Raw genomic sequence first — 27,755 nt, 5'->3', positions numbered from 1 at the left:
CTCCTAGTAAGGCTCATAAGCAAAACTATGCTACTAATTAATACCGTATACTTTAAATGGGATTATACGCCTTCATGTACTATTTGATAAAGGTATTAAGCTGAAGCTATAAATACAATTTCATTTTGCAAACTGTTTCTCTACAAGGACTTTTATCTGACTACTGCAACGTGACTTTCCTCTTTGTCAGACAACACAGGCTGTCATCTTCTCCAAGGTCTATAAATTCAGGGACACTTTACAAATGAAAGCACGTTAAACAACAGAAAACCGAAAATGGACCAGAGCAAAGCAATAAGGAATTATAAACTAACTTTAATTGTATCAACAGGAAGAATTTCAAACCATGTTGAGAATTTATACTTTTAAAGTTTAAATCTAGTTAATATATTCTAACTGTAACATAATTCTCTAAAGATAAAAGGATTTGTGATGGCAAATGGACCGAACAATCATTTAGGAAGCATCTAGGAATGTTGCTACAACTACTTTACATAAATAGAAATCCATGTCTCTATTAGTAAGGTATCATATCTTAGAGTAAAAATTCACATAGGACAGGCTTATAAATATACATAAATCTCAAAATCAATTGCAACTGAACATTAGGTACACAATTATTATAAAACAAATATAACCCATCGGTGTCTATTTAAAGGCATAGTTTTTACAAAATAGCATTTTGTAGACAGTCTCAAAAAAGTATATTAATACTCCTGGAGCCAGATTGTCCCAGCATCAGCGTGTCTGTGGGAATAAGGCATGTGGAGAAGCTGCATTCACTCACCCAGGTGGCCGGGACATCGTACGTGCTGAAATGGTAACTATAGTGAACTAGGTGAATGCCACAACCACCACAGTCACCCTAGAGAGTCACTTACCCTCCAGAAAGATGGAACGGAACAGCTATTTGCCTCATAACAAGCATCAGTACATTTTAAGTGACAAATCTCAATGAGCTTGATGATTCACTTCAATGTTCAGTCTCCAGACATACTTAAAATCACACTAGTATAGCCACTATTTTTGTGAAAAGGAACTTATATCAGGTTGTTTATTAAATATAAAGACAAGGAAGTCCAACTTGTAACTAAAGAACAGAGTATCTGAATAAGGAATCTAAATACGAAATATGTATAGGTTCTATCAACATGCCATTTACTTAATTAACATTAGCCTTAGTTTCTTAACTAAAAGTATAGACAAGTCAAACTCAACAGTGATACTTTATACATTCTTAACAATTCATATCATGTTGAGTGGAGGAGGCAAGGCTTAATAAAGGAATCCTTTCTACAAACCAAATTCCTATAAACTCTAAGGTAGTTTTGCCTGTAATATGCACAATGTATCTCTTGGGTTTTCCAGTATTCAAGGGATCAGGAACAGAAACAATCCTGACAAAGACCTTCACAGGGGCATGGCGTTTATGTAACAAGTATATATACACACTGAGAATAATCAAACTGTCCACTAAACATACCCAGTTCTGTTTAGAGAAAAAGGATATACACTACACTTATATACAACGAAGTATACACATCTCAGCATCTGGCCTAGTGAAGGAGTTCTCAAATATTTTTCCATATACACATCTCAGCATCTGGCCTAGTGAAGGAGTTCTCAAATATTTTTCCATGAGGATACATGAGGAAGATGCCATAGTCGTGTGTGTAAAACTCTCCCCTGGGCATAACAGATTTAGATAACGCTTAAAAAGAAATCTACAGGGAAATAAATTACTCTGAAACACTATAATGCCCACAAGAGCAATTCAATAGTAAAAGTCATTCATGATGGCCACAGCTTAGAGAAATTAAAACTTCTGCTTACCCAGTTCTGAATTGACTGCAACAGAGCTGAGCAGCTGAAACAGAGACCGCAGAGCCTAAACTTCTCTACCATCTGGCCCTTTACAGAAAGTTTGCGGACCCCAGGCTAGGCCTGAGAATGACACATAACCTCAGTGGCAATATCTTGGAAGCACAAAATCCAGAATATAGACAGTAAACTTAATTACAGAAATTGTAGTAAAAACTGTCTGGGATGAAAAATCCATCCCTGAGTTGTCCAAACTTTCCGGTGTCCTTAATGACAAACGCCAACTTAAGATCATTAAATATGGCTCCTGCATTTTGTCTGAAATCATGGTTATAAATTCAGCTTGGAGACTACAGTGGAGCAATAAGAGGGCATTGGGTTCTAAATGAGAAGACCTGGGGTTTTAGGCAAATCACTTTTAAAAATTAACTAAGACAAATACATTCTTCTAGTATTGTCCAATCTGTGTATTTTTAAAAAAAACCTAGTAAAAGCACTAAATAGCTGATAAAGATTCTAAATGTTTTTGAGAAGAAAGTTATAGAAAGAGAAATGTACCTCCTTCCCCAAACAGAACTATAAAAGTCCTCCTACTTATTGTGAATCAGTAAAGGAGGGAAAAAGCACCTACCTAATTTGAGTGTGCATGGTGGATTCCATTTAATAAACACCTTAATGAGTATGCATAAAGACACGAATGTGTAGGAAGTCCTTTCACCTTCCTAGGCCTCAGCTGCCCCTTTGTCAAGTAAAGGCATTAGATTAAATGGCCAGCACTGGTCATTTATGCCAAATGACTAGCCTCAGTTTCTTCATCTGTAAAATTGGATTAATAATAGAATCTACTTCCTGTGGGGATTGTGAGGATTAAATGGGTTAATCCACATAAGGTGCTTAGAACAGCACTAAACACATTTAGCTGTTACTATGGTTCTACTTGGGCATTTTAGGAAAAAAATAATATTGGTTAGGCATCTCCTCTGTGACAAGTACTATGTTGGAAAATGGGAATACAGAGATAAAACGGAAATTTATTCTCATATTAGGTAAAAAGAAATGAAGTTGAAGTCTACAGAATTTTAATTTCAGTGTGCCTATAAACTAACGATCCTCTGGAATGAGTCAAATGCTGTTCTGCATTCCTGGTCTGTTAGTTCTTATTTGCAAACAATAATTATTGTTCAGAATATCAATTAAGGTTCACTGCAGGGCAAAACAGAACCAACTCTCTATCTGTGTTTCAAAAGTTCAGTGTTTGCTAAAGAACTGGTTTAGGGTTTGATCACAAGTGGAAGAATATAAAAATGCTGGTCTGGCATTGCATATGAAATACAAGCCTCTGAACCGAACAAACTTGCCACGGAAGTACAGTTTCATCTACTTTTTTCTGTCCAACAAGTGTTTGCTGAGCGCCAATGGTGTAGCGGTGTCTGTTACAACCATGAATAGCAAGAAATGGTCCCTGCATTGGGGAGCGAGCAAGGGAGGGCGAGCAAGGGATTGCAGTAAAGTGTGATGGACAGCTGGATGGGGAAGCCCAGTGTGCTGTGGGAGCACGAGGTGGGGATTTAAACCTATCTAGTCCAGGGGACTGGAGGAACAAATACCGAAGATGTGCCCTGAAAGGTAAGCAGGAGATCAGCAAGCACAGGAAGTGGGAGACATCTGGGCACAGGCAACACCATGAGAGGGGAGTTGAGAGCAACTGCCTTGCGTGGACATGGCAAGTGAGGAGTGGTGGCAAAAGATGATTTGGGAGAGGGGCGCCTGGGTGGCTCAGTTGTTAAGCGTCTGCCTTCAGCTCAGGTCATGATTCCAGGGTCCTGGGATCGAGCCCCACATCGGGCTCCCTGCTCCTCGGGAAGCCTGCTTCTCCCTCTCCCACTCCCCCTGCTTGTGTTCCCTCTCTCGCTGTGTCTCTCTGTCAAATAAATAAATAAAATCTTAAAAAAAAAAAGGATGATTTGGGAAGTAATCAAAATGGACTGCATTTTACCCTAATGGCAATAAGAAGTCAGAGAAAGTTCTAAGCACAAATATGCAAGACTGGTCGTCAAAGTGGAAACAATTCGTGAAATAAATAGCTTGACCTGGAACGCAAGCAGATGAAAAATCCGTTGTGTTCCTTCCCTGCCTGCTACAGAGGCTAGCCCGTCTCTCTTTAGTCTTAACCTATTTATAGCTGAAATACCATATACATCAGAGAGTGAAGTATAAAAATATTTGCCTTCTTATTTACAAAGTGGGTGCTTGCATACGCTGTATCCTCACTACTGAAAAAGTATGATAGCTTAGAAGGTGTGCAAAGGCCACCCTCAGCCGGGACTGGAGGGCTCAGTTCCAAGGCCATGGCAGCGAGGTGGAGCCACAGACTTGAACCAGATGACCTGAGTTTGAATCCTACCCAGTTCTTTTGCTTACCTAATGTCATTTAACCTCCCTCCATCTGCAATGAGGATTATTTTTCCTACGTCACTTGGTAGACTGTGTGTCACAGAATCACAATGTTTTCCTTATTTTTGTACAGTTCCAGAATTTAAAAGTTCTCTCCCTACCCCCCAGGAGGACTTTCACCCTGACAGTGAATTTCAAGGATGGCATTAGAAATCAATCTCCAGTCTTGTTTAATCACAAAATCCACAAATCCAGCTCTAAAGCAAGCCAGAGGACTGCAAAACTCTCCAGTGGAAATCCATCAGCAACTCAATGACACCCATAGACTCTTTTCCTCTGAATGGGCTGTTAGCACAGACATTTGGAACAAAGGAACATTTGGGTTCCTTTGAAAAAAGGGGATGCATTAAGTCAAGGCATTATAAGTTCTGCTGACTGCTGGTCCAGTTTACAAGTCCAAACATGTTGAACGGAAACTCTAGGTGAATTCACTCTAGGGGTCATCTCCCACTTTCTGATTTAAAAAAGAAATGTCATCTTTAAAAAGTTTCTACTCCAAATCTCCACCATCTCCAAAAATGTTTATTTTCAAAATGCCTTAAATTTTTATTAAGATGATTTGTCTATTATAATACATATTTAATCATACTCAGCGGATGTCGAGTCTGACAACAGAATTAGCTGTAACAACACATGAATTGTTTAATTTATAAAATACAGTGAGAGAAGAGTCCAAATTCTAACCGCTAATAATGCCTTTTTTTTTTTTAATCATTAATATAGTTTTACATCTTCAGGAACACTCACAGTTCCATTCCTAACCTTTCCAAACAGCAATAAAAAATATTTTCTCAGAACTGCTCACTGACTGAGAAGAAATTTCCTCTAAGTATGGACCATTTTCTTATCATTATAATCTTTCCCATTCTCCCCATCAGCTGTGTAAATATCCAAATGCATTTATGGAAATTTGAAACTTCTTCTGCCTAAAAGGTTGATTGTGAACTAGGGCCATCCAGTAAAGTTCTCTTTAGTAATGCTCCAAGTAACTCTCCTGAGCTGTAGCTGGAAGAATAAAGGTTCTTTAGAAGCTGTATGCCTAGCTCTTTCTCTACCTTGTTATGTGTTATCTGACCAAGTAGCCAAGGCCACATGGTATGTGGGTCACCAAAAAAGGCAGCTTTCCTCGACCTCAAATCCCATTCAGTAAGGTGGCACTGATCATTTTCATCAAGCCAACTCAGAGATGTTTTGAAGCTCAAATAAGAAAACACATTTGAAAGTGCTTAGAAAAATTTTTAAGTACTTTCCAAAAGTATGGGATCAATATTAAACAATCCTCTTTGATTAGAAAAGCAGCTTGCTCTTTCTTCCAAAAACTGAAATCATAGGAGTCTTTTTTTAAATAAGAAAAGCTAAAATTATACTGCATATTCTTAAAAAATATATTTATACTAAAGACTTTCTAATCCATTTAATATGTTGGCTTTGCAGCTGTGTTTAAGGGGTTCCCATCAATAAGTAGAAGGTCAGGGCAACAATGAGAAGCAAACAAAATGGGGAGGAGAAGGTCTGATAGGCAGCTGATGGCATAAAAATGTCTTCATACTTGTAAATACTGACAACACGCTCTGAAGTCGGTGGTGAGTCTATGTCGTGTCGGGTGATAGAGCCTTTAAGAAAGAAAGAAAAAGGAAGGGGGCAGTAAAAAAAAAAAAAAAAAAAGATTTAAAATGATATATGCAAACAACAGAAAGATTAGACAAGTCTTTAGCATTGACTACATAAGCAGGAATTATAAAGATCTGGAATCAGATATTAGAGCTATCATCAGAATTCTCTGCAATGGTACATACATAGGAATAGAAAGAACATAGAAATTACCTAAATTTACCCCAGAAGATGGGTTCTCATGAATCCACACACCCACTCCCAGAACAATACTATTGATCTTTCCATTTCACCCCACTCTGTTGCTTCCTAGTATTGTATGAATGCCTACTTTCAAGGTCTCTAATGAGTTCTCTCTTACTAATACCATAAGGAGAACTGTATGTTGATTTCAAACAGTAAGAGCTACTCTTTTTTCCCCTCAAATATATCTTTTATATATGGATCATCAGCCACTCCTGACCACGCCATACTTGCTTCTAGATGGAGGTCTCTGTCACCGTCTGTGGTCTATGAAGTGGTGGCTGGCCAAATCAGACCAGAGAGTGTGTGGGTGTGCTGTGTGTGTGTCTGTATGGTTGAGAAGCAGAGTGAGGTAGCAGGAGGATTAAGATACCAAACAAATGTTTGGACTAGAGCCATTTTTTTTTAACTTGGTTAGATGTGTAAAGAGGGAAAGGCTGTGTACATGGGATGCTTAAAAAGCTGAAATTTGGGGCGCCTGGGTGGCTCAGTTGGTTGGGCGACTGCCTTCGGCTCAGGTCATGATCCTGGAGTCCCTGGATCGAGTCCCGCATCGGGCTCCCTGCTCAGCAGGGAGTCTGCTTCTCCCTCGGACCCTCCCCCATCTCTCAAATAAATAAATAAATAAAATCTTTAAAAAAAAAAAAAACAAACTGAAATCTATTCACCGTGCCTGGCCTTCTGAATAAGCCACATGGAACTTGGGTTAGGGAGACCACAGGTGTGTGAGTTCAGTGCAAAGGTCTCCTTGGAAACAGGGCTCAGAGTGAGTGTTTTTTAAAGTCCTGTCTGCTAGGGAAGCCCTGCCAAATCGGACACGTTAATTCCCTGCTCCAGCCTCTGTGCTGGCTCCTGTTAGTGCAAATCTAACTCCTCAGGTCGGCAGAGATTTTTCTTTCAACAGATGCACTCCCCTCTCCCATCTAACCTAACCTCCCTCATTGGTCATGTACATGGGCTCCTAGGCTTAACCATGCAGCAACACTGCCCTTGACGGAAACCCAATCCCATATCCCCTTTAAGCCTTAGCTTAAAGTGTAGCCCCTTTGAGAGACTTTAAGAGAACGGATAGGATTTGATCAATAGAGAGGGATTTAATCAATAAAGGGTGCACAAGCCTGTATATGGGGTAGGACTATGCCTGTTCTGTTTGAGGACAGTAAGAACACCCAGAGTCTTGGAGGGCTAAGCAGGCAAAGAGGGATCAGACTTGAGGAGGGCCTGGACTGTTAGGCTATTATTCCATTTATGTCAGATGATGACTTTCCCAAGTACAGCACTTTCCAATTTGTAAAGGAACTTCAAATACTTGTTTTCATTGAATGCTTCCAGTGATCCTTTGAAGTTGGTATTCTCATCATCCCCATTTTAGACACAAAGAAATGGGAGTTCAGAATTTAGAGGAAGGCCAGGTATAGATATCAATGGGAAAAACCCGCACTCAAATCTAAAGTTTTGGGCTCCAAACCCCATCATTTTAAATAGGTCCATTTCTCCAGGCTGAGATATATGTACTGAAAGTACTCAAAGACATAACTGCAGATCCATTGCTGGGATCCTGGGAAATAAGCAAATGGGAAAGGTGTCACAGATCTGGAGGCATCCAAATGTTTTCCCAATTAGAAAAAAGCCAAAAAAAAGGGGGGCGCCTGGGTGGCTCAGTCAGTTAAGCGTCTGCCTTTGGCTCAGGTCATGATCTCAGGGTCCCTGGATCGAAATCCACATTGGGCTCCCTGCTCATTGGGGAGCCTGCTTTTCCCTTTCCCTCTGACCCTCCCCCCTGCTCATGCTCTTGCTCGCTCACGCACGCTCTCTCTCTCTCTCAGAATTAAAAAAAAAAGAAAGAAATGGCAAAGAAGGTATAAAATCTCCAGACCAATCAATGGAAACATTTTGAAGAAGATAAAAAAAACAAACCTAGATCACATTAGGCAACTGAAAGTTGATGAGCACACAGTAAAGAAAGACACAACTGTTAATAACAGAGCCAGAATGAGTTCTCCTACAAGCACCATGAAGAACTCACTTCCGTTCTTAGGCCGTTAGGCTTGATCAGCCAGGAGGACTGCTGAAGACACCATGTAACTTGATTTTGGCAGCCTCCAAAAGGTCTCATGATATCCTTGGGTCTTTGTGGGGGATCTGCTGAAAAGCCCTGCCACCCAAAGCAAAGTCATCAATGAACCGGCATCCACTGGGAAGCTGGTTAGAAATGCAGAATCTCAGGTCCCACCCCAGACCTACTGAAACTGCATTTTAATGGTATAGCCAGGCAATTCCTGTATACATTTAAATTTGAGGAGCAATGGGCTAAATTATAGGATAATTTGATGGATTTGTGACTACCAGAATAGTCATAAAGTGAACACTACTGGGACGCTTGGTGTCAGTCTCTACAGAAGTCTCCAGATGTCCTTTCCTATTCAATATTTTTTATATTTAGGGCATAAGAGCTAAGAGCACTCACTGACTTTGGAGTCAGTCAGACCTAGGACTGAATTTTAGTTCTTCCATTAATTAGTTGTATAGCCTTGAGCAAGTTCCTTAATCTCTCTAAAACGAGGATGATAGTATCTATACCACTGTGGTGAGGATGTGGTGAGGAGTAAATGAGAATGTTGTGAGATTTAGCACATACCTCCACATATAGCAGACCCATGATCTGTTCCATTAAGCGCAGAGCTCATCATATACTACCTTGTACTGTGCCAACTATGTACACATATTACTTGTCCATTTGTATGTCCATGTGTATAATAAGTCCATTACAACTCCCTAAAGGCAGGATCCCATCTCCTTTTTCTTTTACACTATCCAAAGGGCTTATTGCTCTCTTGACCAATAAATAATGAACACAAGCAAAGCAGTGTCTGGAGTTTAATCCAGATGCCAAAATGTAAGCTTACCCTGAATGGCTGGACCCCAGGCAAACAGATAATACCAACTCAAATGCAGATCGACAATTGTTTCATCTCTGGGAACGTTCACGGGGCGTTTAAATCTGCAGGTGACCCGATTGTTCTCAAAGACTCCTTCTTCATCTCTGGCAGGATTTCTCTGGATCTCCTTTGCCCACTGGCCTACATTATAAAAGTGCTGTATGCGGACCCTCCCATTGTCATCGTGGACACAGGCCATGACGTCATCACCACCCTGCCATGAAAAACAATGAAGGAAAGAGTCAAAGGTGTGTCTTTTACAAACGTCTCTGCTAGAAAGAAATTTCACTCAGATATATCCATTTCATTATCTCTGCAAATTTGAAATCCCACCCTCCAAAATTATTTTTATTAAAAAAGCTTTAACCAAGTGAGGAAATTAGCATCGCAAGAGTGTACATCAAGTGCCTCCTGACATGATGTTCAAAGAATACATCACCAGCTATTTAGTATTCCTTCTGAAAACGCAAACCGAACCTAATCATGAAGAAACAATCAAACCCAAACTGAGAGTCATTCTACAAAAAATTATTATAAAAAGTATTTAAAAAAATACTTGTATTCTTCAAAAGGGCCAATGTCAGTCATGAAAGACCACACACACACACACACACACACACACACACACACACACACGGCGAAGAAATGAATTCAAAATAAAGAAGACTAAGGATTCATGACAACTAATAGTGTTTCTAGACAGAATCCTAAGTCATAAAATAAGAATTTCTGTGAAGGGTAGTATCGGGACAATGGGCAACACTGGAAAATGGGCACTATGTTTGATCATAGTATCATGCTAATGTTAAACTTCCCAACTTTAACAAATAGGTTGAATCTCCAAAGTTTCCAGAAAATGATGAAAATAGCAGCAGCAACAGCAGGGGAAAGAGCTAAAGCATGTGTGGCAAAATGTCATCACTTGTTAAAAAAAAAAAGTTCTGGAAGTAGACAGTGGTGATGGTTAGCCTGTGAATGTGATTAACACCGCTGACGTGTACATTTTTAAATGGTTAAAATGGCAGATTTTACGTCATGTACATTTTACCACAATAAAAAGAAAGTTGTTCAGTGAATCTGGGTGAAGAATATGTATTGCACTATCCTTGCAGATTGTACATTTTACATTTAATTTTTTTTAGGATTTTCTTTCTTTCTTTTTTTTTTTAAAGATTTTATTTATTTATTTGAGAGAGAGAGAATGAGATAGAGAGCATGAGAGGGGGGAGGGTCAGAGGGAGAAGCAGACTCCTTGCTGAGCAGGGAGCCCGATGTGGGACTCGATCCCGGGACTCTAGGATCATGACCTGAGCCGAAGGCAGTCGCTTAACCAACTGAGCCACCCAGGCGTCCAGGATTTTATTTCTTGAGAGAGAGAGCGTGAGAGAGAGAGAGAGAGCATGAGCAAGGGGGAGTGGCAGAGGGAGAGGGAGAAGCAGACTCTCTGGCAGAGCAGGGAGCCCGACGCGGGGCTCAATCCCAGGACCCTGGGATCATGACCTGAGCCAAAGGCAGATGCTTAACCGAGCCACCAGGTGCCCCCTGTACATTTAAGTAAAAACAGGTCCAAAAAATGGGGCACCTGGCTGACTTAGTCGGTGGAGCATGAGACTCTTGATCTCAGGGTTGCAGTTTCAAGCCCCACTCTGGATGTAGAGGTTACTTAAAAATAAAATCTTAAAAAAAAACAACAAACCCAGGTCCCCAAAGTTAAAGGTGTTCATCAACCGTAACAAATGTACCACTCTGTGGGGGATGCTGATAATGGGTTAGGTTATGCATGTGTGCGGGCAGGGAGTATATGGAAATTACCTGAACCCTGTACTCAATTTTGTTGTGAACCTAAAACTGCTCTAAAAACGAAGTCTTATTTAAAAAAAAACCAATAACGTACCATTTCAAAAAAAAAATGTAAGGCTATTAAAAAGGGGTTCCATTTTGCTTTTCCTTTATATCAAATTTTGAAAAAATTTTCAGCTATGCTTCTCCTTGGAACAATAGAAGAAAAGAGAGACTTTTCCGTTAAAGGCCTTCAGAAAGCAAAATGTCAAACACAGGGGCACCCAGGTGGCACAGTCGGTTAAGTGTCTGACTCATGGTTATAGCTCAGGTCATGACCTCAAGCCCCTGCGTCAGTCTCCGTGCTCGGCAGGGAGTCGGCTGGAGGAGTCTCTCTTTCCCTCACCCCTCCCCTGTTCATGCTCTCTAAAATAAATAGATAGATCTTTAAAAAAAATGTCAAACAAAATTTGAATGCCCTTACTCAACCTCCGTCCTCTGAGCGCCCTAATCTTTTTTTTTTTTAAGATTTTATTTATTTATTTAACAGAGAGAGACAGCGTGAGAGAGGGAACACAAGGAGGGGGAGTGGGAGAGGGAGAAGCAGGCCTCCCTGCAGAGCAAGGAGCCCGATGCGGGGCTCGATCCCAGGACCCTGGGATCATGACCCGAGCCGAAGGCAGACGCTTAACGACGGAGCCACCCAGGCGCCGCTGAGCGCCCTAATCTTAACAGCTGCACCCTGAGAGCAAATTTATTCTAGGACAGGAAACGGTCAATCGCATTGCAAGCCAGCCTCTGGGATGGCACACACCTGTTTCTCTCACTGACCCTAAAGTAGGAGACGAGACATGCAGATTCATATCCATGCAGTCTTACCAGTTAGGCCCATCGTCTTATTGCCTGGACTGGCTTTGGTAGAAGCTCATCCTTCTGGTGCCCTTTCCAAGAACAAAGCCCCCAGGGTTCTGACTGCTTAGCCTGATCCCCCAGTCTCTACTTAACACCCACCGACAACCTCTCTCCAATCCACTAGCAAATGCTGTCAGTGCTACCTTCAAAGCATATCCCAAATGTGAGCACTTCTCAGCACTCCCACCGCGGTAAGCCTATCTGAGCTGGCCTCCACTCACTGCAGGAGCCTCAAGACAGCTCAGGTGAAAAGAAGAAGAAGGCAGAGCAGCAGCCTGTGCAAAGGTACAGGGGCCCAAGAAAGTCTGGCTGTCTGGGAAGCACCCTGGCACAGTGAGGTGGCAAATGATGGTATCACAGAGGGAAGAGGGAAGAAGACAGCAGAGCCACAGAGAGAAGCAGAGGTAAGCGACGGACCGCTGCCTGGGATCTGCATGCCCTGCCTGGTCCTGCTCCTTGTCTCTGGTCTTTCTGAGGTCCAGCAGTGTTCTTGCCCACGCGTACTGTGCAAGACTGAGCTGTTGGACTTGATTCTTCATTCCCCAGTAGTACTATTACATACCCGCCCCTTCACAGGGCCTCTTGGGCCTGTGTAGTAGGGAGTGAACTTCCCTATCCCTTCATTCCGGGCCTGGCTGTGTGACTTACTTTGGGCAATGAAATGTTAGCAGATGGGACGAGAGCAGAGGTTTGAAATAGGCTTGGAGGGCTCTTGCCCTTCTGTCTCTGCCATGAAAACCAGATGCCTTGGTAGCTGCTGGTTCCAGAATGATTAGAGAAAACCCAAATCCAACTCATGGGCTGGAGCCAAGCCCAGCTGAACCTTAGCCAACTCACACACACGTGAACAAGAAATAAATGCTAATAAGCCATGTGGTTTGGAGGCTTTTCTTGCAGCATCACTGTCATAATAACTAATAAATGCAGGTACCACGAGATACCTCATATTCCCATAACCAGCCCTTCTTTTTCTGTTTAAGCTAGCTTGAATTTTTTTTCACTTGCAATCAGAGAGCCATAACTAATATAATTGTTATACTGCTTTTATCAATTTGTTTCCCTTGCTTTGAAAAAGAAAATCAATTGCTAGAAATTCACACATTTAATAGTGGCATGGTGGCTTGGAAAAACCATGCCCATTTTCCAAAATCTAAAGTAGCACAGCAAACTAAAGAAAAAAAAAAACATCTTTTATCATGATTTGCATCTTACCATTTTCTTGTCTGAAGAGAATCCAACTGCTACCCAGCCATCTGTGTCAGCACTCAGCTCAAATTCCACATCGGCCCCGATCATCCGGTAGCTAAGGAAGTAGTCACACGTCTCCGCATTACAGCCTGGCTTGCCGTATCTACAGGGTAGATCAAAACACAGCACTGCTGCTTCATCTTCTTACTCACAACACATTAAGAAGGCAACAGTGTATCAGGCAGAGTGAACCAAGATTACCAAGCAAATGAGATCTTTGCTACCAGGGATCTGAAAACCACAGTTTCACTTGGGAGAGATATTGGGAAAGATCTGCTCCTTTTTATCTACATACAGCCTGAGGACCAGAGATGGGAAGGGGCTTGCTTGCATAGTGAGTCAGTAGCTGCTGGAGGACTTGAACCTGGGCCTGCACTCCTGGCCAGTGTTCTCAACATTATATTAGAGCTTCTCAGATAGTCGTTATTATACTGAGTTATTTCTGAATCCCTTTCAGAGGAAGAAATTCTCAGAGTTAATGAACTGTCTTTGTGAATTAAATATATACCAGTTCTTCTTTACTTAGAAATTTTCATACAACTAAATTAACAAAAACTTACAAATTAAATATAAATTAAACTACAAACCCAGGAACATTTAAATTCTCAGCATTCATGTGATGGATGGTGTAATCTTACTGAAGGTAGATTTTGCTTACCTGCACAGGGTATATCTGACTACCCTGTGCAGGGCCTCTTGGATGAGCACTTTCTTACTACTAAACACAATTTCACTTTCTTCCACTCTTATCTGTTTGAATGGTTGCAAAACCCTCATCCGTACATCAAATGAATACCTCATCTGGTATTCACTGAGCATGAATGCATCATTTATTTATAAAATCTGCCTTGGCTCTATCAGGCTATCACACAATTACAAATCAGGACGCCATAGTACCGAGCAGCATAAACTGGTTATCCAGATAATCCGATTATGCATACATTCATCATTTTAAGGGGCATGACTGAAATGGAAACACAACTTTAAATTTTCTTCCAGGGGACTTGTGGATCCTTTAAGAATCGGGAAGCCCTAGTGAGAGGGACATTGTTTTATGCCATTTACAGAAAACTGTAGCAATGGGTGGGACAAGGGAAGCTCAGGTGGAAGTTATCTGAAGGAACAGGGCACAAAGCTGCCAAGCACTGACTGAAGAGGGAGGCAAGGAACATGCCAGGCAGGGACCCTGAATGGCTGGGAAGAGATGTGAGCTCAGGACAGTGTAGAACTGGGTAAAAACGCTGAATGAGTGTAAGGAAAGCTAAAGGAGGAACGAATAGGCCAGAAAACAAGTCCCGTGAAGCCAGCAGCTACTGAAATTCTCTCCCTTCTCAAAAATGTCCCCCAGTCACCAGACTTAACATTGCTGGCCATCTTCCTCAATAATAGTATTATGTGGATTCTTAAAAATTCCTAAGAGGGGCGCCTGGTTAAGTCCACATAGGGCTCTCTGCTCAATGGGGAGCCTGCTTCTCCCTCTGCCCCTGCCCCCTGCTTGTGTGCTCTCATTCTCTCTCTCTCTCTCAAATAAATAAAATCTTTTTTTCAAAATTCCTTAGAAATACGCTTGTAATCCACAGAAAACTCAAAACCCCTTTATTCGATTTTTTTTCTCCTTAGGCCTTGAGCACTGAACAAAAGAAAAAAACATTCAGAACTTTCAGAGCAGTAACCATCACAACTTTACTCAAGGACAATTTATTTTAGGAAATAACAGTTTCAAAGAGGAGGAGAATTTTCCGACAAAGTGGAGCTGTCTGGCTGGGAGGCTCACCATCTTTACTAGTGTTTGCTAGCTCCAACCCATCATGTCTTGATAGAGCACGACTAGTAATCACGTGGGGACTTCCTAAACCTGAGATAACAAGCTTACTACAATCATCAGTGTTCATGACTAGTTAGTATCATCCAGATACCCCAAAGTCATGACTCTTTATTTGAAAGGGAATTGGGTCTTAAGACACGTCAATCACAGTCTGTCCCGCTCACAGCCCAGCCAGTAAGACACAGCCCATGTCACCTGATTCTTTTTCATACAGCCAACTGGTCAGGAGTAGACACCTGGGCCAATGGCAGTATGGTCATAAATGAAAAACCAGAGAAGGATGTTCCAGTGCCAAGGAGCATTTGAGAGCTTATGGCCTCTAAGACTGAAAACTGGGGTAGCCACTGGAAACAGACTGAAGCTATGAGGGGGTGCAGGCCCCTGATTAGAATGAGCTATACGTGATTGAAATACTACCTTGAGAAGTAAATCAGTGCCTTAGCCTTAAAGTTATCCAACTCGCAGATCTACCAACCTAAAGCATCCCTTAGTTTTTCCACAGTCATCCACTTTGATTTTGGCAAATGGATCCACAGGAGGAGCAGTAGGGAAAGGGTAACCTAGACAGTGAGAATAAACAATGGTTAGAAAATCCAGCGACAGCTTTTTTCCAAGGAGAAATTTTTCTTTCTAATATGCTATTTTCTACCACATGTTGTCTAGAAATGTTTCGGGCCTCAGAAAAGGGCTTTGTGTAAGCCTAATCACCCTCTTCATGAGGGGAGGGTGTAGGGCACACAGCTTTGAGCCAGTCTTACATGTGAACTGAGAATTATGTGGCCTTTCCATCCTTTTACCGGCAGGGAACCTGAGGCAGAGAGGTGGCATAATTTCACACAACCACGGGCTCACCACCATCCCTGAGAGTGTGAACATCACAATTTTCATACAATACCCATGCTTTAGGAGGAAAAAAAAAAATCAACAATGAAGTATTTGTATATCTGATATTTTCCATGTATACCTATACACAATAACAGGATTTTCCCCTTTCTCTGAACTTCCATTTGTCGTTAAGCTGTACAGGACATTTCCCTAGCTCACTAAATTCTTCAAACACAATCGTTTCTAACGGTTGTGTTAGTTAGCTGAGTATCTTTCTTGTAAGATCACTTCACATCCTAATGCATTCAATCACACACTGAAGGGTACGCCTGCACTATGCTTCCAGTGTGTGACAGCAAAGATTTTTCTCCTCGGCTGTTAACTCCATGCACATGGGAACCACGTGGGGGCCATCTTGGGTTCTCTGTCCAGCGTTGTGCTTGGCACCGGACGCTGACTACATGACTGTCAAATGAATAAATAAAATCACCCACAGGTATTAGGCAATGTAAATAAATGTAAACTTGAAGCTTTGTTTACTTTGTTCCATTATGATGTTAGGAAAGATGTTGGGGTCTGGAGCCAATGGCCAAGAAAGAATTCTTGAGACGTCTTTGGTGCAAAAAGGTGGTTTTATGAAAGCATGGGGACAGGACCTTTGGGCAGAAGGAGCTGCACTGGGGTCGTGAGGAGTGGCCCGTTACGTCCTTTCAAGTTGGGAGGCGCTTAGGGAAAGCACAAGCCTCCCAGGTATTTTGGAAACAAGGTTTCCAGGACCTTGAGGGGGCCAGCTATTGTTAGGAAAAGGTCATTTATTACCGTTTAGCAAAAACTCAGTCATGAGACCCTTCAGACGTATTATCAGTGGGTCATATGCTTGGGGGATGATTGCCAACATGTATCTTGGTGGGTAGAGATAAAGGAAGTTTCCAAAGGAACTTGTAAATGTCAAAGTAGACGTACAGGATCCTGGGGCTCAGGCCCTTAGCAAAGTACTAACATCGAGGCAGCTGAGTTCCTAGAGGAATGTCACTCTGCCTATTTCAAGGACTTGTCAATGGGCTATAAGTAGTAAGGAAATTTAATTTTTCTTTTGCCTTTGTTTCTCACGTCATATCAGATTATACTTTAAAAAAAGCCACGAGGCTACACTTTCCTGGCACACATCTGTATACTTTGGACAGTTCATTTCTACTACCCTAGATCTTGATCACCTGCTAAAATACAGCCCTAGCTGTTTTACCATCTTTAAGTAATTGGGCCAAGTGTATTACTTTTCCTACTTTTATGCTTATTTTATGCTGAGTCCTCAGTCTACTTTGGTACTCTAGACTGAGTCTGGCCTTGGATGAGTTTTTTTTCTCTTAACATGTACTGAGCAACTGCTTAATGGTACGAACTATGTTAAGCATCTTCATATATGTTCTTATTCTTACTAAAATGCTGAGGCTATTTTTTTCTCAGGACATTTATCCAGGAATGCAATGACTACTTATGTTTTAAAAATTCTATAGGTAACCGGGGCACCTGGGTGCTCAGGCAGTTGAGCGTGACTCTTGGTTTCAACTCAGGTCATGATCTCAGTGTCCCCGCCTTGGGCTCCGTGCTTAGCGGGGAGCTTGCTTGAGATTCTTTCTCTCCCTCTGCCCCTCCTGCTCACACAGTCTCTCTCTCTCAAATATTTTTTTGAAAAAATTCTATAGATGGGGCGCCTGCCTTCGGCTCAGGTCATGATCCCAGGGTCCTGGGATCGAGCCCCGCATCGGGCTTCCTGCTTGGCGGGAAGCCTGCTTCTCCCTCCCCCACTCTCCCTGCTTGCGTTCCCTCTCTCCCTGTCTCTCTCTCTGTCAAATAAATAAATAAAAACTTAAAAAAAAAAAAAAGAAAAAATTCTATGGGTAACTGAAAAAGACAGTCTCTCATAGTGTTGCGTCTCGATTTCCCCATCTTCTTCTGTTATCCTTACCACTTCCTAGCATCTAGAATACTTTGGCATATAGCAGATTTCCATCTCAATAAATGCCAGTTATCATTACTGTGGGATTACTATTAAATTTTGTAAACTGGACTGAGAACTAATAACCATTGGGTAAGATCATCTATAGAAGAATGGTTTCTAAGCTCTAATTATGAGCAAGCTTTGGAATAAAACTCATTTATTAATGTACCAAACTACCTTATTAGCATTGGCAAATGGCTTTTCAAGGCTTTTTTAGCAGTAATTTCCTCTTCTCTTTTATGCTTCTAAAACTTGGAATGAGAACTTGTTTTGCCAAATGCATTTGGGCATATCTTATTCTCTTGTTTTGTAAGATGTTGTATAATAAAGAATTTGACTGGTTTTTGTCCCTGGTCCCTGGGAGAGAGGCTCCGAATCCTTGGAACTTCCCAGGAGGGCTGCTTTGTTATTCATGAGCCCCGTGGGATCACACCTGAGTTTATGCTAAGAGATGAGTTGACTCAGGATGGGGGCTAGTCCCCAGAAAAACCAACCATGTGACTAGAGGTTTGGGGCTGTCAGGCCCACCTCCAGGGAGGGTTGGGAGGCTTGGGAGGCTGGGGACTACATTTAATGATGTAGCCAGTGATTAAATCAATAATACTTATGTAATGAGACCCCAGTAGAAACTCTGGACACAAGCTCAGTGCTGCTTCCTGGTTGGTGAACAAACTAATACTGGCGAGGGTGACAAGGCCTGATTCCATGAGGAGAGGGCATAGAAACTCTGCATTTGGGAGACCTCCAGACTTCACTCTATGTGTGTTATCACCAGCTGTTCCTGAATTGTATCCTTTACAGTAAGCGCAGTGCTTTCCTGAACTCTGTGAAACATTCAAATGAATTACAAAATCTGAGGTGGGCTGTAGATAGCCCCAGGATTTGTAGCTAGTTGATCTAAAGTGAGAGCAGTCTTGTTATAGACCACCCCCTTTAGCTTGTGGGGTCTGAGCTAACTCTGGGTTATTAGCACCACAAATTAATTTCACTATACTAGTTGGGTTTGGCAGAATAATATTAAGCACAACAACATTACAATCTTTCCCTGAATTTAAATGACCTATTTGGCATAAATTTAGTTTGGCCCGCGTGCCAGTATTTAAGCTCCTGTCTCTGAGCTACAACCCCAGCCCTCTATAGGGCTGAGCACTCTGCAAACCACATTTCTCCTTTGCCAGTTGGCTGGGCTCTGCTGAAAGGAAACATTGGAGGGAGGCGACGAGGCAGGAGGAAGGAAAGACCATTCCTTCCTATTGGATTGCTGTCCCCTACACAATTCCTCGGTGATCCTGCTTCATCCTTCCAGTGGCAAACTGGTTCCAGCTTTTTATCTAAATTCCCCTAACCAGCCTTGTCATACCCTCAAAGGAACCAGCAGCAGCTGGGCAGAAAGCCCCAGTCTCAGAGGATGGGCTGCAGTTTTGTGGGGGGTCTCTTGGCTGAGCTTCTAGATTCTCACAGCCTCCAGCCCTGCTGTGTCCTAACCCCTCCCAGCACCCCAGTCCCAGGGGCAGTAGCTGCTTCCCTCCTTTACTGTCTCTGTGCTTTTTGTTTCTCCTGTCTCCCAACATCTACTTAGATAGCTCTCTGGGCTGGTCATCCTGTTTAAAAAAAAAAAACAAAAAACTTAGAACTGGTTTCTTTCTTTCTGATCGGATCTTGATGTAAACAGACGGAATGGATTAATCCTTAAATACTGACACGGTGGATCTGCAGGATGATATCAAGTGGTGGATAGCAGCCTTTCTCTTGGTAACCAGTTAGAGAGCAGTGTCATTCAACGGGATGTCTGACGCGCTCTGTACAGTTGCACTGGCACATTATCTTGATGGCAGAATTTTAATTTTTAAGTATGTAGGTGCACCAAATTAAACTGATGACATTTCCTGGTTTCTGGGACACTCGTATCAGTCTATGTAAAGCCCATCTTCTATTTTCCCCTAATCCGATCCTAAACCCACTTTCCTCCTGGTCTAAGAGTATGTCCTGAGTATCCTTCTGCAAAGGCTGCAGGTTTTAACAAAATGAGCACTCGGACACATACACATCTTAGAAAAGCAATATTTTACTGTGATACACTGAAGGGGGGGTGGGGGTAAGTGTCACCTCTGTGCTAGCTCCTCAAAGGGCATGGAACTCCGCCTGCCCAGGGTGAGGTCTGCCTTACCACAAAAATCCTTCCATGTTCCCAACAACACCATCCTGAAAGTCTTGCACGATTCCCTTATAAAATAATCACCAAAGTGCCTTTAGCAGAACCTGGATCTACCATGGAGGGTCCAGGCCCAATTTTTCACTAAGCCAACAGCGCCACCCTGCCATGCTGCCCACAGCCGCACTGCCCTGGCCATCCCCTGGCCATGCACAAGGTCTGGAAGCATCTGAGCAGAGCAGACTAGCAAAGGCCCCACCCTGACTCACCAACCGCCACCCTTACGTTTATTTCTATCTGTGTGTGTGCTCTTGAAAACTAGATGGCTTGGGGCGCCTGGGTGGCTCAGTTGGTTAAGCGACTGCCTTCGGCTCAGGTCATGATCCTGGAGTCCCGGGATCGAGTCCCGCATCGGGCTCCCTGCTTGGCGGGGAGTCTGCTTCTCCCTCTGACCATCCCCCCTCTCATGTGCTCTCTCTCTCTCTCTCTCATTCTAATAAATAAATAAAATCTTTGGAAAAAAAAAAGAAAACTAGACGGCTTGTATGTGCTTTTAATCTGCCTAAATGACCCCGTGTGGTACATCTCGTTCTATTTATTATTTTCCTTTGGAAATTTATCCCTATCTGTAAACATGAGACCTGCTATTACTTCTGACTGAATAGCATTCTGTGATGTGCATATAACCACATTTTTTGAAGTAACCTCCCAATTGCCTTAATGTTTAAAGAGCCTTCAATGTTTGCTTCATCAAATAATGAGGAGATGAAGTGCCTTACATGTTTCTTGTAGACATATCCAAGAGGTTTTTGTTTTGTTTCAGTAAACCCCAGAGAGCAATAGCTGGGTTGTATCTTTATTCCACAAAGCTCAGTGGGATTAGTATTCAGACTAACAGCACCAGTTTACAATTGCATCCACAGTGCATGAGGTTCCTATTCCCCACCCCCACTCTTGCCTGTACTTGATATCATCCGACATTCTCAGGATTTTAATTTGTATTTCGCCAAGTAGTGGTGGGGTTAAACATCTCTTTGTATCTGTATTAGCCACTTGGGTTTCCTTTTCTATGATGTTTATATACATAATCTTGGCGCTTTTTTTTAGACTTGGTTTTCGGTCTTTCTCATGGGAATTTATGTGTATTTTTGATACTAACTCACTGTAGGTTTCAGATGCTGCATTTTTCCCCCTTCTAGTCTGCCACCAATCTTACTTTTTTCTATAATATCCTTCCTTGGACCAAAATCTTTAAATGTGATGTAGTTAGGGAAATAATTTTTCTTCTTTCGGTTTGTGCTTTTAGAGCCTTGTCTCAGAGATTAATCTCCATTCTAAGGACATGAAGATCTTCCCCTACACGTTTATTTATTAACTTTGTAGTACGGCCTTTCACGTTTAGACCTGACCCATTTGGAATTTATTTTTTTTATACGATGTGAAGAAAACAGTTTTATTTTTCTCCCTACATTGACTCAATTTTTCTCAATGCCATTTACTTAAATAACTCATCTTTTCCCTAGTGATTTATGAAGACACCTCGATAATTTACTGGTTCTTAGGGGAACACAGGTCTATTTCTGGATTTTTCTGCTCTGTTCTCTGGTTTATTTGACTGTTCCTGAGCCAAGGCCACACTATAAGAATTACTAGGCTTTGTAACATATCTCAGTAATTCACAGAATTTGATTCTTCCATGCAAAGGATAGATACTAATTTGTCAAATTCTCTCCCCAAATGCTGTTGGGCTCTTGTATGGAACTGCGGTAAATGAATAGATGAATGGGGGCAGAGCTCACATCTTTATACCAAGTTACTCTTTCCAAGATCATGGTATATTTCCCATTTATTCCTTTTTTTTTTTATATGACACTTAATAGTTAAAATTTTTTCTCCACACAGGACCAGGGCATTTTTGTTAGGCAAAATTTGGAATATATACAGATTTTTGTTGCTATTTTAGATAATATCTTGTTTGGACATTTTCTAGCTTATTGCTGCTAAAAACAAAGAGAGATTTTGGTTTACATATGCTGATCTTGCCTATGGCGACCTTATTGCATTCTCTTGATGATGGATCTGTTGATTCTTTCCGATTTTCTATGTAAATACTCACATCAAGGGAGCTAAAAAACATATTTGCACAAAGACTTGTACACAGGTGTTCATGGCAGCATTATTCATAATAGCCCAAAATGGGAAATAACCCAAATATCCATCAGTTGGTGAATATCTGTGGTTTCCTTTCTTGTCTAATTCCCAGACACTCTCTGTTCCTCTTCTGCAATCCCTTGAGCCTGTTTTGCCATCCTCCACTGGGTGGTTAATGGCTTCTGGTGTGCTATTTATTGCTTCTAATTGACTGCTTGGCTCACAGCCCTCAGGTATTAATTTAGTACTTGATTCCTTGAAGTTTTAACCAGCAGCTGTCTGTTCAAATCTGAGAACTACTACACCAGCCTCTTTCACTTTCCGAACTGCCTGAATCGTTGTTTCTGCTTATCAGAGTCAGAGAATGAAGTACAAAGTCGAGGGGCTTTAGAAAATGGAAAATATGGAAAGATCCACACACATGTGAATGGCCATCGTGCAAAGCTTTCTCCACGGCACTCCACCAGGAGGGAACCCGCAGTTCCCCACTAACTGCCTACCCCATTGGTTCCAAATCCCTTTCCTCAAGTCTGCCCACCAAAACACCTCACTGAGCCTGTCCCACTGTACTTCCAAGTACAGCAGATCAACAGGGACCCTCTACTCCGAAGAGCTGGACAACTTGCACCATCCCATCCATAAAGTTAATTAACAAATCTATGTAGTTCCCTGCTACTTTCTAGCTGTGTGGTTTTAGCTATTTAAATTTTTCTGTGGGTCAGTTTTCTGAACTCAAAGTGGGGCTAATAGCAGCACCTAAGTCAGAGGTTTGCCGTAAGAATGAAAGTTAATATGGGTAAGGAACTGAGAACAGTACCTGGTGCACAGTAAGCACTTACTGAAAGTTAGCCGCAGTTAGTGTTATTATCAGACTACATTCATGGAGGATACATAGATAAATCAGATGTAGGCTATTTACCTTTAAAGGACTTGCAGACTGGCAAGGTGATGAGTTAGGTATCCACATACAATACATGTACTTGTAGGAAAAACACAGGCAGATGAAGGAATCTGTGCCCTTTTCCCCAAGCTCTGTCCTTCTCTCCGATAGTCTTACTAGCTCTTTCCCGAGTAGGAAAAAACGTGGTTGGAACTTGATTAGAAATGGGCCACATTTTACGAGTGGTCAGATCACTGTGCCTTAAAGATAAGCAACTATGAATATGTTCCCTCTTTTCCTTCCAAGGCAGAGTATGTTTCTAGGGACAAGTCAGTTACCACCTTCCATATGGCTGGCTAGTAAGGCTTCAGGGCATGCAGATCTTCACCGCAGGGAAAAGAGAGCAGGAGGCTTTACTTGGGACGTAACACTAAGCCAAAAACACCCAATTCAGGTTTTTCAAAGAACCCTCAGAATAGAGTATTTGCCCGTAATCATGAAGAAATCTGTTTTACATTCTGTTGTTCTGAATATATAGATTCTGTGTTAAGAACCTCAAGAGGAAGAGGTATGAATGGTTAGATTCGAGCACCAGGACCCTATCCAAACTCTTGATCATAGAGAGCAAAAAGGGTCAATGGCAGGGTTAGATTGTATGCTGCAAGAGAATATCCTCCCTTAATGGCAGGGGATGGGGAAAAGGAGAAAATCAGGGAAGGCTCCCTGAAAGAGGTAACAGTAGTGTTAGGACTATAAAGATGAGTCGTATAGGCTAAGACAGGGGAAACCTTTAAGAATTCTGAAATCTAGCATAGTTAAGGGGCGCCTGGGTGGGTCAGTCAGTTAAGTGTCCAACTCTTGATTCTAACTCAGGTCATGATCTCAGGGTCATGAGATGGAGCCCTGCAATGAGCTCCTTGCTGGGCATGGAACCTGCTTAAGATTCTCTCTCTCTCCCTCTGCCTAACCCCCCACCCCTGCACTCTCTCTCCAAAAAACAAAACAAAACAAAACCCTAGCAGAGTTAAACCAAAACATAAATTTTTAAAAATGAACATGTTTAGGGGGCAATTAAAGATACCAAATTAGCCAGTTTTCAGCACTGGCTTTGGGAGTCTTGGGCTATCAAGACACTGGAGAAATGGTTTCTAGACAGGGTGGGTAATAGTCAGTGGGCTCTCTGGAAGTTTCAGTGAATTCTCCATCTCCATTAGTTTAATTCCCTTCTTTGGATTTACATACCATCAGGCCATCTTTTCATTGAAAACTCAGCTATTGGCTACTTTGAACCTGAGAAGGGGGTCCCCTGCATAGAGGAAACACGTAGTCCAATCACTAGAAAAGACAGCCCCATTTGTACTGATAGAAAGAAAGAGTAGTTTTTAGGCTGCCTGGGAGGCTCAGTCAGTTAAGCATCGGCCTTCAGTTCAGGTCATGATCCCAGCGTCCTGGGATTGAGCCCTGCCTTGGGCTCCCTGCTCAGCAGGGAGCCTGCTTCTCTCTCTGCCTGCCACTCCTCCTGCTTGTGCTCACTCTCTCTGTCAAATAAATAAGAATAAAATCTTAAAAAAATAAAAAAATAAAAGAAAGAGTAGTTTAAAGGCACTATTTCTACCTCTTCATTTGCCACTTCCTTCAAAATCAATCAGGGTCCCTCCTTTCTCCACTGAATTTATCCCAGGAAAATTCACCTCTCATTTCCCAAATCCATCAACTATTTCAAGCCTTCACGCTACTGGGACTCACCATGGCTTGGGACACGGCATCCTGACACCCTCTTTCCCTTTACTTTCTGGGTTAGAACATCCACCTGGGACGTTTCCTGGGTCTGCTTCTCCCACTCTGGCGGTACGCTTTAAGGCAATATCACTGATTATTTCTAAGGATCTTGAGAAAATCTCTATCCAGGATCCATAGGGCTAAAACCCAGGCCCAGGGTAATCTAGTAGAGGTGCTGCCCCGGAGAGGCTCAGCCCACAAACATCCCCACTAGCACCCACCAGCCAGGTGTAGGGTCTGCATTTGAAGATAGTGAAAGTGCTGGAGAGAAGAGAAGAAAGGACAGTGAAAGCCCCGGGTAAGCAAAGGGGAGGAGTAAGAGATGACTGTAAAAGGAAGCTGGGCCAAAGAGAAAAGTCCAGACAAAGGAGTTGAAGCTTCATTCAGTGAGCAGGTTGGAACCATCATGGATTTCTGGCGGTTAGAGATGAGCCTCCGGCTGCATGTGCAGACCAGGTGAGAGGGGCAAGCAGACAAACCAGGGATTTGTACACACATTGCATGTCCTGTTGCCCTGTGGGGTCACCTCACCTCAATGCCCTCCCTCTTCTGGCTCATCAAAGTCTTTCATACTTCCTAGCTCAACTCTATAAAGCCTCCCTGATGGCTTCAGCCCCCTGACGTCCATGTTCATAAAACCGTCTGGACTCTACAACTAACTTCTTCCTCTCTGTATATACAAACGGACATACAGCATCTGACCTTGTTCTCCTCCGTCTGTGAGGGACATGTGCCCAATGAGAATATGAGCTCTCGGGTGCCACGCGTGAGTCACCTGGCAGCGCGCCGGGCTGACGACGAACAGAATAAATATGTATTAGATCCTTTCAGAAACAGATGGGCTTTGAAATGTTTGTTCGTTTCCAGGGTGATAGATACTGCTTCGGCTTCTCTGTCCCCGTCCCCTCCCCCGTCCCTCCTCCTCCCTGGCCACATGGCTGCTCAGCTAGAAGACTACATTTCCTAGCCTCTCTTGCAGCTAGGACATGTCACGTTCTTGCCAAAGGAATGTGAACAGCAGTGACCTGTGCGACCAGGCTAAAAGGTAATGGCTTGTCCTGAATTTCCTCTTCCTTTTCCTCAAGCTTGAACAAGGACACACAAGCAACCCATCTTCTACCACACCGATGAGGACAAAGCTTTACTGGATGGTGGAACAAGATGGACTGACCTTGTGGAACAGAGCTGTCCCAACTGCCCAGACCAGTCAGGTTCATGTGAGAAAAAAAAATAAAGTACCTTATTTAAGCCACTATATGTAGGAGTCTCTGTTTCAGCGCTTGAACCTCTACCCAACTAATATATTTCCCCCAATCCATCCTTTCCATTTCAATACAATAATTCCAATTTTTTAACTGGGCATATTGCCTCTCAGCTAAAAGGCTAACTTTCCCAGCCTCCTTTGCATTTACATGTGGCCACACTGTGGCCAAGGAAGTATAATTGTTACATGGGACTTCTGAGTAATCTCCTTATAAAGTAGTTAGTGACCTTCCCACTTTCTCTTTCCCACTGTCTGGATAGTGAATGTAGTGGCTGGAGATCAAGCAGCCATTTTGGACCACGAAGTTACATGCTAAGAATTGTGAAGAAGCAGAAGACCAGGATCCAGGGTCTCTGATGAGCATGGAGCCTCCAATACCAGCCCAGACTCCCTACTTTTAGATTTCGTTACATGAGAGAGAAACTTCTATCTTATTTAAGCTATTAATGTGTGCTTGTTGTATACAGCTAAACCGAATCCTTCATAACAAATATACCCAGCATCATATCAGTTGCGGGGACATTTCAACTCCCATTTAATTCTTGCATATTCCTCTTAGCATAAGAATAGGAAAAATCACTACTTTCCAAACTGCAGAAGCAGCCAGTTTCCATTCCTTCTACAACAGAATCAGCTTGGCTTTTGTGCTCACTAAAGCAACTCCACAGGGAGGTCTGTAGCTGAAAAACACCTAGTCTCTGGGCCCAGCAGTCCCCAACAATGGTGGCTCACGGTAGGGAACTCTTAACACGTGTGATAATAGAAAAGAACTGGGATGGAAGCGGGCACGGAAATATGCCCCAGCTCTGATGGCAGGCAATCAGCAAGAACAGAACGCTGAAAGGTTAGGGCACTAGTCACTGTAAATTTAGGTCAATACAGACAGGGAGAAAGTAAGAACATCACTTTAAATTGTGATTTCTGCTTCCCACCAGCTTCCCTGATCTCACACACCCCAGGCCAGATGGCGGCCTCCTCCCCTAGCACCTGCTACCCCAACCCCGGACAGGGAGAGTGGAGGCCAGACGCCAAGAACTGGGGAGCCTAGGCTCAGCCCCACCTGTCCGCAGCCTCCCAGGGCTCCGGCGGCGGTCTGAGCAGTGCGCTCCCCATCCCAGTCTCGCGGTCCCAGAGCTACCTCCATTGGCCTCCTTACCAAACCGCCCCTCCGGCCCTGCTCCCGCGGCCGCCTCGGTCCCCCGCCCCCACCCCGCGTCCCCCTCTCGCAGCCTCACCCTCCTCGGACAGGTAGCGCAGGTCGTAGAACTCCCCGGCGAACGTGCCGTAGGAAGAGTCGTGGCGCGGCACCGCCTCGTCGGCGCCTGCGTCCCCCCGCGCGCGGCCCCGGGGTCCCCGACCCCCGGGACCCGCGCCGTCGTCTGCGGGGCTGGCGGCGCAGGTGCCGGGCCCGGCCAGCAGCAGCAAGAGCAGCGGCACCCAGGGCCCCGGGCGCTGCCGGGGCGGTCGTGCCATCGCTGCGCAAAGATCCCGCAGCCAGGCCGCTCGGGCCGCAGCGGGGCCGCCGCGGACGCCGGGCCGGGACTGCGCCGCCGCCGCCGCCGCCGTCAGCACGCGTCCGCCCCCGCCCCCCGCCCGCAGCCCGAGCGGCCGCGCAGCCGCCGGTCCCCGCCGCCTCGCGCCTCGCTCTGCGCATCCTCCAGCCGGCGCGACGCCTACTTACCCTTCTTCCTAGCGTTCTTGTCTCTCTGCTCCGACTCTCTCCTAGCGGCTTCCCTTCCTCCGGCCGTTTTTCTAGCCTCCCAGTCCTCTGCCTCCCTCCACGAGTTTCCCCCCACACACAGATTTGGCCCTTCTGGCCCCTTGCTTCTGTGTCGTCCGCGGACCTGCAGCATGGCATCCCCAGAAAGCTCGC

The 27,755-nt window shown here is 43.5% G+C and overlaps 1 protein-coding gene across 1 annotated transcript; it reads right to left on the bottom strand.

Annotated features, from left to right (window-relative positions):
* Positions 1-295: 295 nt before the first annotated feature.
* On the bottom strand, positions 296-27,415 carry FRRS1L (ferric chelate reductase 1 like). The gene is made up of 5 exons (XM_025888688.2): positions 27,118-27,415; positions 15,308-15,392; positions 12,972-13,110; positions 9,036-9,282; positions 296-5,888 (listed from the first exon to the last, which is right to left on the bottom strand). The coding sequence occupies exons 1-5, from the start codon at positions 27,353-27,355 to the stop codon at positions 5,716-5,718; spliced, it is 882 nt and encodes a 293-aa protein (XP_025744473.2). The 5' UTR covers positions 27,356-27,415; the 3' UTR covers positions 296-5,715.
* Positions 27,416-27,755: the final 340 nt, after the last annotated feature.

This window comes from Callorhinus ursinus, unplaced genomic scaffold (assembly GCF_003265705.2).
Source record: "Callorhinus ursinus isolate GAN/ISIS: 27379988/994484 unplaced genomic scaffold, GSC_fseal_2.0 scaffold24, whole genome shotgun sequence".
NCBI lineage: Eukaryota > Metazoa > Chordata > Mammalia > Carnivora > Otariidae > Callorhinus > Callorhinus ursinus.
This window is presented reverse-complemented; position numbering and strand designations above follow the sequence as displayed.